The sequence below is a fragment of the Rhamphochromis longiceps genome, linkage group LG10 (assembly GCF_057381845.1).
Source record: "Rhamphochromis longiceps isolate RC_006_pf linkage group LG10, R_longiceps_female_GT1.1, whole genome shotgun sequence".
NCBI classification, from domain to species: domain Eukaryota; kingdom Metazoa; phylum Chordata; class Actinopteri; order Cichliformes; family Cichlidae; genus Rhamphochromis; species Rhamphochromis longiceps.
The window spans coordinates 35559274-35574882 of record NC_140566.1 but is presented as its reverse complement, the minus strand read 5'-3'; the positions used below and the strand labels follow the sequence as shown (position 1 = coordinate 35574882).

The window sequence follows — 15609 nt, the reverse complement described above, 5'->3', positions numbered from 1 at the left end:
AGAACGGGGGTGAGAGAAGACTCCAAACCTCCCTCCACCCGCTCATTGTAGTGTTGATGCATGTGTGTTCTAAGGTGCAATTGCATGTGTTCTCTGCACCCTGGTGACACACCCCTACTCCAAGGCCCTGCATGTGTGGGTGGTTGTGGTGGAGCGGGAAGAGGGAGGCAGCTGGAGATGGGGAGGGAAGGAAGGGAGGGGCAAGTGACCCCTCCCTGGGGCCAGCTCCCCCGCTGACCCCAGTAAGCACCCCCATACTCCACGACCCGCCAGGGAAAGGGGGCCCAGGCCCATCCGGACCGGGGCCCAGTGCAGCAGCGCCTCCCGGCCCCACAGAGCCCAGGACAGTCCACCCAACCCCACCACAGAGAAAACTGCACCCACCCCGTCATCCACTCATCTTCCAGACTACATGAGACAATAGATGCCCAGGCTGAGATCTTCCTCCACCTCTCCTGTATCTCCCCCTCCTGCAGAGAGTTCCTGAGGAGAGGAAAGCTCCTGCAAGATGACCTCTGACCTTGAATGAGTGTCACTCTTGAAAGGCAAGCGTCACGCTGATGTCTGGAACAAACAGCCTGGGTTCTGTGGTGCGTTCACTGACACAAACAACAATCAGAAATTTAAAAAAACAAAAACTGTTTATTACAATTTGAATTTCCCAGCATGCCTAGGGGCTGATACAGACTGTCTGAGCTGTGCTTTAAATAAAGTTTTACGTTTTAGTCCATTACATCTGAATGGACTAACATAATAAAAGTCTGGCTGTGAATAACAAAGTAAGAGTCCAAGACGAGCGCCGATGCTACTCCGCCTAAGTCCGAACCTCCGCCTGATGTAGAGAGGGCGGGGTAGAAACCTGCTTCCTGCCTGAGAGAGGCGGAGCTTCAGTGGCTCTTCTTGGACGAGCCGAAGCCAGAGAAGCCCATCACTGCCGCCATCTCTTCGTCCTCCTCGAAGTCCACGTCCTCCTCCGCCCGTCGCTTCCGCTCCTTCTGCTTCTCCTTCTTGTACGCCTTCGCCTTCTCCTCCTAAAGACACGCAGCACAGACACCCGTGAGGAACGCGCTCATCCCGAAAGCCTCACGAGATCCATAAAACTCCTCCTCACCTCCTCCCGCAGCTCCTTCATGCGCTCCTCGAAGTCGTACTCCTTCTGTTTCTCCTCCAACTTCTTCTTGTTCACCTCGAATCTCTTCTTCACCTGATCAAGAGACGAGCGCTCCACCCGCATCGACATGCCCAGGTTCCTCTGATCTGCTCACACACACACACCACCTGCTGTTCACACTGAAGAACATCAGCAATGATGTGTGTGACATGATTTTCAAAATAAAAGCCTCCTCTCTGATCAGGTGTTTTAGGCTGTGAACTCACGTTTTTTGCCGTTGATGTGATCCAGGAAGTTGATGGAGTCTTTGACCACACAGTCGCACACGTTACAGTAATACCTGAAACACCAAAGGAAGAAAAAAGGTCACCTGTATGTCCTTGCTCCGCCTATATAAGGAGAATGGCGGCAGCAGCTGAGCAGCCCAAACTTTGAGCGAGGTCATCAGATACGTTTGTGTGAGAGAACAGAGCTCTACTGACTTCAGCTGACAGTGTGGGCGGAGCTTGTCCTGACACTGACCTCCTTGTCAGTGAGTGAGCCTTCATCACGCCATATTTTCACCTGTAAAGCAGCTGCAGCTGACTTGTGACATCACACGTCACGTCAGCGGTTGCTTTCGTTCAGCTTTTGTTTTGTTCTCAGTCTGCACGACAACTTGAAGAGACGATGGCGTGTGAACCTGGTCTTACCCGCCCATCTCGGCCTGCGGTGTGGTCTTGGTGATGACGATGGTCTTCCCCAGCTTGGACTCCAGGTCCACCTTGTAGTCCCGGTGACGCAGGAGGTCCCGCTTGACCGGCGGCGCAGTTTTTCCTGAAGGTGCCAACATGTGACAAGTTAATACAGAAAGTGAAAGCCTAAGCTCCTCCCTCTGAGCGGCTGATGTTCTTACCATCTCGCCGCTCGCGCTCCCTCTCCTCCACCAGACGTTTCTGGGCGAGGTTCTCGTACTCGTCTTTGTCCCATTTCCGCCTGAAGTCGTTTTTACTCGACTGGAAGAGAAAAGAGAGACGCTGCCGTTACCGCGCTTCCTGTCAGAGCTGATCACAGAGTGGAAATCACAATCCACAGAAACGTTGATTCAGTGACATGAAATCATTAATCATTTCTGGTATTATTGATAAGTCCCCATTCAGAGGTTAAAACACGGTCTGAGCTTCAGCTTTTATTTTTAACTGCTAAACTTCTGTCATCCTCTATTTTATGTATATAAGATTTAGACTGGGTATTTACGGATGTATATACATATAATTACACATATATACATAGACAGATATATACGTGTGTGTGTGTGTGTGTGTGTGTCGTTTACATATTGTTGTGATTTACGTTGCTGTGCTTGAGGGTCAACCGGAACCAAACTCCTTGAATGTGTTTGTGCATACACACGGTCAATAAACGTGATTCTGAAAATAAAGACGTCTAACTTTTACCTCCACCTGCTGCCTCCTCTCTCTACAAATCAAACATGTGGCTTATCACTAAAATACAGATCATCTTAAAGTCAGAAAAGCAGCAAGTCTTTATATCTGAAATAAAAAACATTTTAATTCGAGCCTGAGCTGAGTTCCTTGTTTTGAGGTGAAGCTTTTATTTTGACAGGCCGGAAGTCACACCGCTTGCGCTAACAGGCTAACACTGATCAGCTAATCTGCTGCCGAGCTGCAGGAGGGACAAGAACAAACACGAAGTGCCAAGCAGCAGAGAGTGGGTTAACGAGCACTGGCATAACGTTTAGAAAACGTCTGAAATGAAACCGGAAACGCTGAACAGGGTCACGGTTAGCATGCTAGCTGCTGCTAGCTAAGCGCGCTGCAAACAGCTGTCTAAAGACGGAGAACCGGAGCCGGTAACAACCGCGACTACGACAAATCCCGAGAGTGAAACACGCCCTGCTCACACCGCCGAGCTTTCATGTTTTTACTCTAAAGAAGAAGAAACGCTCAGAAACTCACCCCGCTGCCTGACGCCATCTTGTTTACTTGTGACCGGAAATGACAGCAACCGCTGTAGCGTCATTTTTTCAACAGAGATAGAAAGAGCGCCACCTGCAGGAGAAGAGGAGGTGAGGATAGGAGGCCCTTTATCAAACCCATCGCTGCTTCAGTCTCAGCAGGTTTACCGACCTTCACGTCTGCACGACGAACCTGCAGCACTGACGGCAGCGAGCTCTGAGCTCAGCGTCAGGATCTGTCAGGACTGCTGAGCGCTGGGTGGGAAGTTTCCCTGTCAGCACTCTTGCTGCAGCATTTTAGATCAGCTGAAGGCTTTTCAGGGAGTTTTTAGGACTTCCTGATAATAATGAATCACAGTCGTCCAGCCTGGAAGTAATAAATGCATGAACTAGTTTTTCAGCGTCACTCTGAGACAGGATATTTCTAACTTTAGAGATGTTGCACAAATGGAAGAAAGCAGTCTTACATATTTGTTTAATATGTGCGTTGAAGGACATGTCCTGGTCAAAAATGACTCCAAGGTTCCTCACAGCGTTACTGGAGGCCAAGGTAATGCCATCCAGAGTAAGAATCTGCTTAGATACCATATTTCTAAGATGTTCAGGGCCGAGTACAATAACCTCAGTTTGATCTGAATGAAGAAGCAGAAAGTTAGAACATAAGAAGATCCTTTATGAGCTTCACGTTGTTTCTGTACTGGGATGAGCTCTGAAGCCTGAAACGTCAAATACACCGTTCCTCTGCAGATCATCAATGAGCTCTTTCAAGAGTTTTTGATGGGTTGGAGAAAGTATTGAAGTCAGATTGAGACAAAAGCCCACAGAGCCCTCGTTACCCACCGCAGCAGCACCGATGTTAGCGGCTTGTGTCAGATTGGCGTTAGCACAGATTTGGTGACTGATTAAACCTGTTGTGATATCAGAGTGATGACAGATTTATCATACCTCACAGTCCACACTCACACAACCAACATCCATTTATCAGCCTGTCTGTGGGACTCAGCTGCTCCCGCCCCCCCTGCTGGTGTGGGGGATCTGAGCAGCTCTTCTGTCTGTGCGGTGCTGAAGACGCAAATGTCTAATGTGATAAATATGGATGATTAAATACTGTATCAGTGATAGGATGAGGAAACTGGCTCGCTATGATATTCTGAATAAGATGAAACAGGAGAAACAGGCCTGACTGCAGCACTGATGTTAGAATCAGCTGTAAATATGTTTCTGACTTTATTTATTGTTTAGAGCAATAAATTTAATGTAATTCCTGAAATAAAAAACTGTTTATCAACGGAATTTTAAAATAAAACAAATCAGGGACCAGCTGGAGCGTAACCAGGTTGATTTTAACACTTAGAGTCCCCCGTGAGCAGCAGTGCCCAGCCTTCTACCTTTCTACCTTTAAAACCCGCCTTCCAGCCAAATGGCTGGTAGGCTTTTAGCTAAGCTTTAGCTTCAGCCAAGTGGAAGCTAAATTGGCTAGTCATTCATATGTAAATTAGGTTGTTACCTGGGAATTCTGGAGGGGAGTGGGGTGTGTGAATGAGGGGGTGGGGGAGCTGCTAAAAGCTGTGAACTTCCTTTTGTGTTTCATCTTGATGCATTCTCAATCATCCAGGGAAATAAATCTCCAAAAGTCACCAACTTGGAGTGTTTCAGTTTGCCATCTTAGGGAGAAATCAACACACATGGGTGTAGGTCCTTTGTTGCTGAGATTTATTGATAAAAACAGTACAAAAAACCAACCATTTGTACACATATTTACAAATAATAATAAAAAGTGAGTGAGTACAATTCAACATTTTCAGCAATCACTCACAATCCTGGCACTGCCATGGTATCTGTAGTCTGCATTTACCACATGTGTATCTGTAGCAGTGAACACATCGCACAGTGGCATGATTCTTCTTGCATTTGTGTTTGACCTGACACATGGCTCTTTTTCCAGGGCTAGGTGTGGAGCGCTAAGGTGAGGCCCCGCCCTCATCGCGGCCCCGCCCCCTCCGCTCCAGGTGCCGCTCATTAAAGGCTGTGAGTGCGGACCGACGTGTTCTGTGAGTCCGAAGATGTCCGCGAGCAGAGTGGAACCGGCAGAGCAGAGCCCGCCGCTGTCCTCCAGGTACGTGTCTGTCCTCACCTGCAGCTGAGCTCAGCCAATCACAGCTGGGATTCTTAGCTCAGGCTGCACCTGTTCGTGTTCCGTTTGTTTGGCGTCTTTGTAAAGTTGAGCGGGCCGAAGCAGCTGATGTCTGTGAGACGGAACAAAGCCGAACCGCGGACAGGTTCTCGGGCGGCTTCGTCTCGTGTGGTTTCCGGCTGTTTGTTCTCTTTAAACACGCGCTGGGTCTGCGCTTCGTGACGTCAGCTCTCGGTATGAGTTCGCGGACTCACCTGTGTTCTCTGTACCTGCAGCGGCCCGGGTCTTGCTGCCAGGCTCCCGGTGTTGTGCCAAAAACTGATTTCCAATGTTTTTGGTGTTTGTGTAATGTCTCTACGTGTGTCGGTGAACACGGTCCTGGCGGCCAGGTTACTCTTAAAGAAGACTTTTTTTTTTTTTTTTTAAACTGGACAGATAAAGGTGAACTCAAGACGCTGCCAAACACTGATTGGTGCTTCCAGCCTGTTACAGGAGTGCTGTTTGTGGCTCAACATGACTGGATGCCATTCATGAGGAAACGTCACACATATTATAGACCAACAGCTTTTTGTCAGTTTAAATACGAGCAGTGAGTGTTTGGCGCACGCCGCCTCAGACTGGAACCTCTGCACTGACTTTAAGCACACGCGTATCTTTAACACTTAAACTCTGAAAGCAGCAGCTCGAACCTGTGAGTCAGTGACGAAGGACCTGAGCTGTGACCTCGTGATGTCCAGAAATGAGACTCGTGACGAGGCTGAGCTTGCAGGTGAGCAGGGACACACTCGGGACGTGTGGTCGAGCTTTGTATAGTTTATTGATATGAGCTGTTCCATCAGTCCACTGAAATCATCTGTAACATCTGCATGCTGAGACTGGGGTGCTGACGTCTCAGGATGAGACTGACAGACGTGTGGCCGCTCGCGTAGCGACAGAAACAGGAAATGATGTAGTTTCTACATGGTGCTCGTCCACAAACAGAAACCTGGGCTGAAAGCAGGGGGGAGGGGGTCTCCCGGGACTCGTTGGCCTGGATGAGTCCAGGTGTGAATCCTGAGTGCTTAACCCCCCATCATCATCACAACGACTCTGACGAGGGGAGGGGGGTCAACGACCCTTCGAGGGCTCTGAATCGCTCAGTGACCTGAGGTGAGCTCGTCAGTCTCACCTGGACTCTCTAAACCGGGTGTGTCTGCTTGCAGCTTCCTCTTCAGCCCGTGGTCGTGTGTCTGCACGAAGGGCTGGTCGGCGACCATGTGGAACAGCCTTTCTGACCCGGTGCTGACCACCACCGCCTCGGGATGCTCCGCCCCCGAGCCGTGGCTGCTCCCCGGCTGCAGCTCCGTGTACGACAGCCTGGTCAGGTATGAAATTCTCCTGCAGAGGGGTGGGGTCAGTGTAGCGTGGCAGAGACGGCGCCCTCTGCAGGCCGTGGTTTCTCCTGACGCCTTTCTCTTCTTTGCAGTAACGTCTCTCCTATCCCGTCTCCTCGTGGCGCCGGCGGCATGCGAGGACAAGAGCGAGTCATCAGCAGCAAACCACGCAGGTATTTGGCTTCTTTAATCCAGGCTAACGAGCCGTTATCAGGATCAGCTAATCCTGCGCGGACCAGTAAACGTGGACTGAAACCTGAAGGTCGCCACAGCAGGTGTTCATGCAGCTGTTCTTCCTCAGGTCCTCCATCCTGGAGCGCTGCATCCTCAAAGTGTCCACGAGCAGCGTGGCCGTGGGGACGGATGACGTGGACAGCAGGAGGTGAGTACGAGGGACATTCAGAGGTTCTGACCTGCTCTGTGCATAACCTGCATCAGGTGGCAGTAGGCCACGCCCCTGAGCTGTGTTGGCCTGTGGCGTTGCCTGCAGCACTGCACGCTGCTGGAGCCTCTTCTTCACTGGGTTTCTGTGTTCCCTGTGTAATTTGTCGCTCTGTGAAGGCCCCACATCAGCCGCTGTTACCCCCGCCTGCCGGACCCGACCAACACGGAGACCAACGCCGCGGTTCTGAAACGGCGGCAGAAACAGATCCAGTACGGCAAGAACACCAGCGGATACCAGAACTACATCCAGCAAGTCCCCAAGTAAGAACTCGGAGCATGACGCCGAGAATCGGACGACGGTTCCTCAAACGTCGACGCTGACACGCCTCTCTGGTTTCTCTCCTCCTCCTCAGACACCTGAGGGATCCTAAGCTCCACCCCTCCACTCCTAACAAGTACAGGAAGTACAGCCGGCGCTCCTGGGACATGCAGGTGCGTCTGTGGAGGCGAGCGCTGCACCTGTGGGACCCTCCGACCGGCGCCCAGCCGGATGCCGCCGACACGCCGGACCCCGTGGAGCAGCTGTAGGTGGAACCCAGCGCCAGTTGACATTTATCCAGAAACTGATCCTCGTCAGCTGAGGCCTTTCTGTGACGTCATCAGTGTTTTCTCTCTTTAGGCAGAGTCAGCTGGAGAAGATGACCTCTGACCTCTTTGAGAATGTTGGAGACGAGCAGAGAGAGAAGGAGACTCCAGCATCCTCTAAAGTCTCCTCTGTGTCTCCTCTGCTGGCCGCCACGCCCTCAGCGCTGCCTGGAGCCTGGGCCGTCCCCGTGTCGCCGGTAATCAGTCACCAATCAAATTCTTCGGCTCATTAAAGATGCGTTAACTTTATTTAACGTCCTCTGTAAAACACAACATCAGCTGATCGGTGACCTTATTTATTCCTGTTTGTTTCTCTGCAGCTGGAGGCGAGCCGCCGGGCGCTTCGCTCTCCTCCAGGCCTGAACTACTCACTCAGCAGTCAGCTGACCACCGATGACAGCATGACCGACTGGCTCCACCTCCTGATGGAAACGGACCACGGCCAAGGTGAGGTAACTCAGCCAGCAGGGGGCGACTCCTGAGGGCGAGCCTGCTGGCTGGTTTGGGGCGGGGCTTGGTCAGATCCAGAGGTGGGAAGTAACTAAGTATTTGTACTGAAGTAGAATTTGCAGGTGTTTGTTTTACTTGCACGGTTCGTTTGGCTTTGCACACAAATAGGAGCCACTCTTACTCAGAGTACTTTTTACTGGAATAAAAAAGTTGAAGCAGTCCTGAAGTACAGACTGTGGGGACATGAGGTCACATGAGGACTGCTGTGGTTACATCAAACCTGCTGAGGCAGGCGATCGGGGTCTTGTTCTGTGACATGTGCTCACTTCCTGTTTGTCGGCTCACCGCCATCTTGTTTCTCCGTGCAGACTCTGATGACCAGCAGGTCCCTGTGTTCTCCGACCAGCTCCTGTGGAACCCGTACTGACCACCCGACGCAGTCCTCGCCCTTGTTTCCTCATCGTGTCTTTTTAAATGTGTCTGAAGATTAACTGAACGACAGCAGGGATCCGATTGGCCGCCACCCCCCCTCCCAGGTGCTGAGGTTTCCCGGCTGCTCGTGAACGCGTCGTCAGGGCGGACAGCTGAACACTCGGATGCACCTGAACGTTCGACCTCATGAAGCACTGCTCACCTGTTCTGCACTCATTTTTGTATCGACTCACTTTGGTGTCACTTTGTTGTCTTTGCTCCACCTTCACCTTCGTGCTCTGCTGTCTGGCTCAGGCTCCTCCCCCCCGCACCGCCATGTTTTTTCTCAAAAACGACCCCCTGCTGAGTGGAGGGGAGCGGCCATCTTTGTGTTTGAGTTTTCTTTTTACTCTTCCTACTTTTTTTGCTGCTTGACTGTCAAGAGCAAAGCTGAACCATGTGATTAATAAAGGCGTAAATAAAGTGTTACTGATCCACAGGCCGACTCGTTCTTCTTCTACCCTCCATAAAAGTGTTGGACATGCAGAGGTGTTCACTGAGGGTGTGCAGCTGTAAGAACCTGGACTCCAAACACGAGTTGATCTTCTCTGTCCCATCAGAACATCTGGGTTGTTTGTTTTCACAGAAAATCCTTAAATGTGCAGAATAAGATGAAGCGGCTCGTTTAAATCTACTTCTTGCTTCTAAAATGCAGCTTTGAATAAAATTTTATTTATTTTTAATCCATAAATGATTTTTACTCGGTCTGACTATCCACGCATTTTATCAGGTTTTACGTGTTTTTTTTTTTTTTTTTTTTTTTTAAAAAAAAAAAAGTAAACCCTAAAGATGAACTCCTTATTTCTAAACTAGATTTTAACTCTAACAGTTTTCTTTTAGTCTGTCAAATTTATTTTCACTGTACAGTTTATTTAACAAAGTCTTTTTGCTTCCTCTTTGTTTTTAAAATATTCAGATTTCAAAAATGTAATATTAATAGAATCAATTTTTAGTTTCAACCACGTATTTTTATTTCTTTTTAGTCTCTACTCTTTTCTCTTCACCATTTCTACTCATTTTTCGTTATTTTTAATGTCCCGGTGTCTGCACGGTTCTCCGAGGTTCCTCCGGTCGGGCCCGGTCCGCGCAGTTTCTGCGGGTTTGCCCTTTAACGCGAGCTGTGGCGGTAAACAAGCCTCCGCGGACTCCAGCTCCCGTCATGCCCCGCGTGGCAGCGTTCTCGGAGATTCGCCCCGGGTTCGTGCGGCAGGTTCGGCTGTGCTGAGCGGCGGCACTGCGGACCGGATCAAAGGATCAGACGTAAATAAACGGCAGGTGCCGGTGATGCGCTGAAGCCCCGCCCCTCCTCCGCTGGCACCGTAGCTGTTATTTATGAATGCCCGCCGCTCACGGGCGTGTGCGCGCGCAGTCCTCGTTATTATTATTATTATGTTTTAATAACGGAGACCGGACACCGATCCAGGCAGATGTGCGGCTCAGTGCCGGAGCCTGCGATGCCCGCTCCGCGCGGTTAGATTCCCGCTTCGGTCCGCTGTGTTCGACGATAATACTGGGTCGATACACCGAACACAGAGCCGTTCGCCGGCCCGCTGCAGCCACAGGAGCCGCCTCACCCCGTCAACCGACAAGGTAAGCACTGCGCCGGGCCGGAGAGAGCGGGACGTGTGTCCGACTCCGTCCCGCAGCATCCCGCCGTGTGTCGCCCCCCTCTCGCCGCTCCGGGAGCTCTCGGGCCGGCCACACGCCGTCAGCACCGCTGTTCCGATCGCTGTTGACGGCCTGCGGTGGTTCTGCTGAGCATGGGCCTGTGAGGGGTCCGGTGTGTGCGGACGGCCCTGGCCTGGGTGATGGCCGGAGGCGGGACAGACACCGGGAGCATCATTGATGTTCGTGGGTTGTTTGTGACACCATTAACGGCGGCTAACGGGTCAGCTAGCAGCTAACCCGTTAGCCGCCGTTAGCTACTAACTGCCGCCCTGTTCGCTGCTAGCAGCCCGGCACGGGCCCCCGGAGTCCGGGAGGCGGTGGAGGAGGCAGAGCCGTCACTCAGCGGCTCCCATCCTCCGAGCAAGATGGCTGAGTTTATTGTGCCGACCTTGAGCGGAATAACGGGATGACTTGTTATTTATAGCAGCGAGCTAACGGCTCAGGTGAACTGCTGGTGATGTAACGGTCCGCCGTCATAACACAAACCGGGGTTTGTGTTTTTTTTCATGGAGTAACCCTCCGCAAACACACCGCCCACCGGGCCGACAGGTACACGGGCGGAAAGCATCCCTCATTAAAAGCAATGGGATGCTTAGCCACAAGCTAACAAGCTGTCGGGGGTGCCCGGCGGCCTCGGTCAGCCCGGCTCGGCTCGGTTCGGCTCACGGTCATCGGCATGTACCCGGAGCCGATATTCCCCCAGCAGAGCCGCGCTAACCAGACCCCGGGGTTCCGCCCCGATGACGGGGTGATGGTCCCCTGTTCTTGGCCCCTGACCTGGTTTACAGGAGCCCCAGGGGGTCCACGAGTAACGGTACTCAGTTACAGCACTGATGCAAGGCTGCAACTGGAGAGTAACGACATGAAGGAGTGAAACTGTTATTGTTATTATTATGAGTGTTAACTGTGTGACATAATAATTAAAGTCTAATTTCATGCGATGAGCGGTCCAGACTAATCTCTGGGACCTTGTATTCCTTTTGAGGTTATTTTTTTGTAATTTTGTTGTCAGGTTTTTGTTTTTGCTCTTTTTGACATTTCTTTTCCGATTGAATGTCTAGTCCTGGCTCTTGCTGGTTGTTATGTGGGTATGCCTCGTGTGTTTATTCTGCAGTTTTCCTGCGTGGCTTTGGGGGGTCTGGGTGGTTTTATGTCGCCTCGACGGCGGTGCAGGTGGTTTGTAGTCTCTGTGAGCTCCTTTTCACACTTTAGTCTTTTTTGTTGTTGTTTTTGTCGGGTCTCAGATGCGCTTCCTCCAGTCGTTCATGGTGGTTTCTTCAGGCTGTTTGGTCGTAGCGTCTTTGAGGCAGTCTTTAGTCTGTCAGTCGTTTCACTCTGTGGATGTTTTCGTGGGTCTCTTTTGTGCTTCGTCTCTGTCCACGGGGGTCTTCTTCTTCTTGGTGGCGTCTTTTTGTTTTTCGATGTCTCTTATAGGGGTGAAAATGAAGAGTTTATTGATTGTCATTCTGAGGTTATTGTCTCCACCATCACTAATTGCACTCTGTGTGGTCAAATATTTGTGCATGTTGGAGCAATTTCCCCCTCTTTGTTGCGGTCAGGTCAGCAGTGGTCAGCGCCGACACACACACACACACACACACATGAAGAGAGAGAGTATGCATAGTATCCAAACAACCATCATAATTCATCATACAATGAGAACACGACGAATCAGCAATTGACAATGACTAATTAATATTCTATTATTGTATATATTGTTTGGAGTTTAGTCTGTTACTGTTGCTATTTTTACCATTTCATGTTGGAGCAACTGTAACCCACATCATTTCCTTATAAAGTATTCTGATTGGATCATGGCAGGTCATCCTGAACCAATCACACGTCTGCTTACCTGCATCTTTTGTTTCTCTTCCTCTTCTTTTCCCTTTTTTCTAAACTGAGCACCTGAACTTTTCTTGTCCATCTTGGTTTTAATTTTGCCCTCCAGTATGAACACAAATCCCCCAACCCGAGGATCACCGCAACATATCCTAACAGACCGACACCTTAGTTCACAGATTCACTTTGTCTAAGGTGTGTTTCTGGGATTTCACACAACCCAGGATTCAAATCATGAATCCATGATGGGTTTGGATTTACAACATTATGAAATGTGCTCTATTTGGAAGCAGCAGGTCTTCCTCCCCTTTTGACGGGTTGTGTGAGCACAAAGCAAAGAAAAAACACTTTATTTGCACAGCGAGGGACAATAAAGGATATTTCAGTTTCTATTGTGTTCTACTGCAGAAACACGAGCAGGTAGCTGAGCCTGGCTGTTTGCTACCTTCAGCTCAGGCTGTGGCTGCTGTGCTGGGTTCTTCGTTAGCTTAGCATTAGCACGGTGTGTGATGCAGTCTCCACTTTAAACTAGAAAAGTCAAAGGAACGTCCGTTTACACGCTGCAGACCTGTTTTCCTCCTCTGACACGTGAACTGCAATCAGCTGATTGTAGTGCAACCAGAACTGATAAGCGGGATCAATAGACACACAGACGAACAATTCCAAACAGGGACTTGACTGTGGGACTGGTTCCCAGTGCTGTTTGTGGTCGTCTTTTTCTTGTGTTTTTCCTGTTTCTTCTCAACATCAGCTGTTTGATGCTTTGGTCCTGATAGAGTTGTCAATGTTTTTCAGCTTAACTTCACCTGCGTGTGTGTGTGCCTTTTCTAGGTGTGTTGCTGCAGCAACGGCTGACAGATGATGCTCTTGTGAGAGTGGGTGGGGCTACGTGGCCCTGAGGCCTTAAGGAGGAGTCTCAGCCCTAAGCTCCTCCCCTCTCTCGTCCCGAGACAGACCAAACGGACGGACACACAGACGGCCGTAACTCTCCCCTCCCTCCTCCTCCTTCCCCCCTCTCTCCCCTGTTCTCCCCTCCACCTGGCCCCTCCTCCTCCTCCCGGCCACCCTCCCCTGTCTCCCCCCTCGTCCCCTGCCACCATGCTGTGGTCACGCTGCTGGTGGAGAGCCTGAGGAAGCAGACTCTGGAAGGCGACCCTGCTCAGCCAGGGGACTTGTACCTGGTGAGTGGCACACCTGTAGCCTCACCTGTGAGGTCACTGTCACACCTGCAGAGCAGAGACAGGAAGTGTACTTTTGTTAGCGACAGTCTGAACGCCGTCACGGCCCGTGTGTTCACTGACAGTCAGGATACTTTGATACAAAGTCAGGGTGTAAAGTCTCACCACTGGATGTCAGTGGATTGCAGATGATTCCTCCTAATTCACGTGGACAATCCTGCTACGGTGGCCACTGTAGGACACAGCCAGCTGCTTCTGCTGCTGTTTGTGGAAAGTCCACACTTGTCTGCACACTGTGTTTAAACATATTTGAGTAATATCAACACTTAGCAATAAAGCAGGAGTAAGAAACTCTCGTGTGTCATCAATCTTAGTCCAAAGTCACCTCCAAACCTCCGATGACGTCCATCTGTACTGAGAGCTGCTGTTAGTGAAACTTTGCTTGAAGTGGCCTCTGACACTTAGTGGATAAACTCTCATATGATGTGTGACTGTGTGTCACAGACGTGTGATTTTAGGCCACTAAACATGGCGTAACGTTAGATTTAGAGCAGCTGTTGGTTTTGTTTAGCTGTCAGCTGTTTGATGGTGCGGACATGTCTGTTAAATGTCCCACAGCAAGCGAACACCTAAAGCTCTCTGCATGTGTGTCTGTAGCCACACATGTAAAGGTGCTGCACAGAGTCTCTGAGGTCCTTCAACATCTGTCGGACAATGCTCAGGCGCTAGAAACGATATAAATTTGGCCAACGATAGAGACTTTGACTATATCGCTCTATCGCGATAGCGCATGTTGATGATGTCATCAAGCTGCGCCTGTTTTGGTCAAAAGCATCGCAGCGGCTACAACCATAATCATCTGCAAATTATGGCGACAGTCACAGCAAAGAGATGAAGCACTGTTGAAATATGGGGAAAGCCAAAAACTGCGCTTCCTCCACTTCTGTAACATTGATTCATTAATGCTGAATTCTCTGCAGCTGTTCTGTTCCCATGTTGTTACAGTATATTAAACACTAACCTCGTATTGTGGATGAATGATCTCAGTTGTTCTCCTGACTGAAGTTTGGCCCGTGTACAGCATCCTGCTATGTGACTGCATTTGTCCCTGACCACCAGAATCCGTCACGTTAACTTTTATCAAGTGGAAAAAAGTTGGTGTTCATCCTCCAGCTTCACTGTTTATGTTATGCTAACATAGCTGTGTCGCTAGCAATCACGTAGCACATCATTATATACCAGCTAGCCCAACTTCAGTAACCCTACAAACGCCACTGCTGTTTAGTTTCCTGTCTTCATTTATGTTGGAAGTGGCAGCAGAGCTGTACGTTTTAATTAGTTTCAAAAATCTCTCAGTCAGAACATGCAATATCATGTTTAGATGGAAACTAGCGAGCTAACTTCCTGCTAACTTCTAACTCCATTAAATTTAATAAATTCTGTTTTCATGGATGTTAAACTTAATTGTTACACCTGGTAAAGCAGCAACGCTGATGATTTTATTAAAGATGAAAGAATTCAGACCGTTTTTAACTCTCAGTGTTCGTTTGACTTTGGGACCTGAAGTGGACGGAGTTTTGGACCCAGATTACTCCGCGAGGCTCCTGACTACGGCAGCCGTAATGCTCTGACCATCCATCCAAACATTTTTAACAGATTTCTGTAGCCAAAATCGGTTCGAGGTCAGTAAGCACAACCAGAGTTCATACATAAGGCACACTCTCGATTTTTGAGAAAATTAAAGGATTTTAAGTGTGGAAAATCCGTTATACAGAAGAAAAGAATATATCGTGATATATGTCGTTACCGCACGTGCTTCAAATTATATCGCGATATGGATTTTAGGCCATATCCCCCAGCCCTACTCAGGATGTTCTGTCCTCTGTGCTGTTGCATGCTGGGACAGCAGGTTGAGGGTCACAGATGCTAACAGACTCAATAAACTGATCACGAGGCCAGTAATGTTGTGGTGATGGAGCTGGACTCCGTTAGGGTGGTGTCGGAGAAGGATGTTGTCCAAGATAAGGAAAATGCTGCACAATACCTCCCACCCACTCCATGACATGCTGGCCAATCACAGGAGCGCACTCAGGGAGAGACTGAGATTACCCACAATGCACCACTGAACAACACAGGACATCATTCCTGTGGACATCTCTGTACCATCCATCTAACACACAGTGAGGTCGTCTATGGTAAAATAAGGTTTTACAGGTTACATTGGAGCTGTTTCTTATATTTGTAACATGTTATTGTATTAGTCTGTTGCTGTTGTCATGGAGAGACTGACCACATCATGTCCTCAGGGAGTAATGAAGTACAACAACACAATTAGGCTGAACGGCCCAAAGCAGAGCAACATGGCGGCTTCCACAAACCAGCAGCCGCTCACGTGTGAT

The 15609-nt window shown here is 49.7% G+C and overlaps 3 protein-coding genes across 5 annotated transcripts in view; 2 read left to right on the top strand and 1 right to left on the bottom strand.

Annotated features, from left to right (window-relative positions):
* Window positions 1-622: 622 nt before the first annotated feature.
* zmat2 (zinc finger, matrin-type 2) lies at window positions 623-3117 on the bottom strand. Its single transcript, XM_085421562.1, has 6 exons — window positions 3070-3117; window positions 2007-2106; window positions 1804-1927; window positions 1378-1451; window positions 1112-1257; window positions 623-1031 (listed from the first exon to the last, which is right to left on the bottom strand). The coding sequence occupies exons 1-6, from the start codon at window positions 3085-3087 to the stop codon at window positions 888-890; spliced, it is 606 nt and encodes a 201-aa protein (XP_085277688.1). The 5' UTR covers window positions 3088-3117; the 3' UTR covers window positions 623-887.
* On the top strand, window positions 3049-8957 carry slbp2 (stem-loop binding protein 2). 3 transcript variants are annotated; one of them, XM_085421518.1, is made up of 10 exons: window positions 3049-3179; window positions 5014-5184; window positions 6405-6566; window positions 6668-6748; window positions 6877-6957; window positions 7137-7280; window positions 7373-7543; window positions 7639-7801; window positions 7925-8051; window positions 8423-8957. In XM_085421518.1, the coding sequence occupies exons 2-10, from the start codon at window positions 5132-5134 to the stop codon at window positions 8479-8481; spliced, it is 1041 nt and encodes a 346-aa protein (XP_085277644.1). In that variant the 5' UTR covers window positions 3049-3179; window positions 5014-5131; the 3' UTR covers window positions 8482-8957. The 3 variants fall into 3 exon arrangements, with proteins under 3 accessions (XP_085277644.1, XP_085277643.1, XP_085277645.1); XM_085421517.1 differs by lacking the exon at window positions 3049-3179 and adding an exon at window positions 3249-3618; XM_085421519.1 differs by lacking the exons at window positions 3049-3179; window positions 5014-5184 and adding an exon at window positions 5205-5971.
* Window positions 8958-9670: 713 nt separating this feature from the next.
* fam53c (family with sequence similarity 53 member C) overlaps window positions 9671-15609 on the top strand; it is a 14294-nt gene continuing 8355 nt past the window's right edge. The window contains exons 1-2 of the mRNA XM_085421460.1: window positions 9671-10115; window positions 12864-13213. The gene's annotated coding sequence lies outside the window, so the exon portion shown is untranslated. The remainder of the gene's footprint in view (window positions 10116-12863; window positions 13214-15609) is intronic.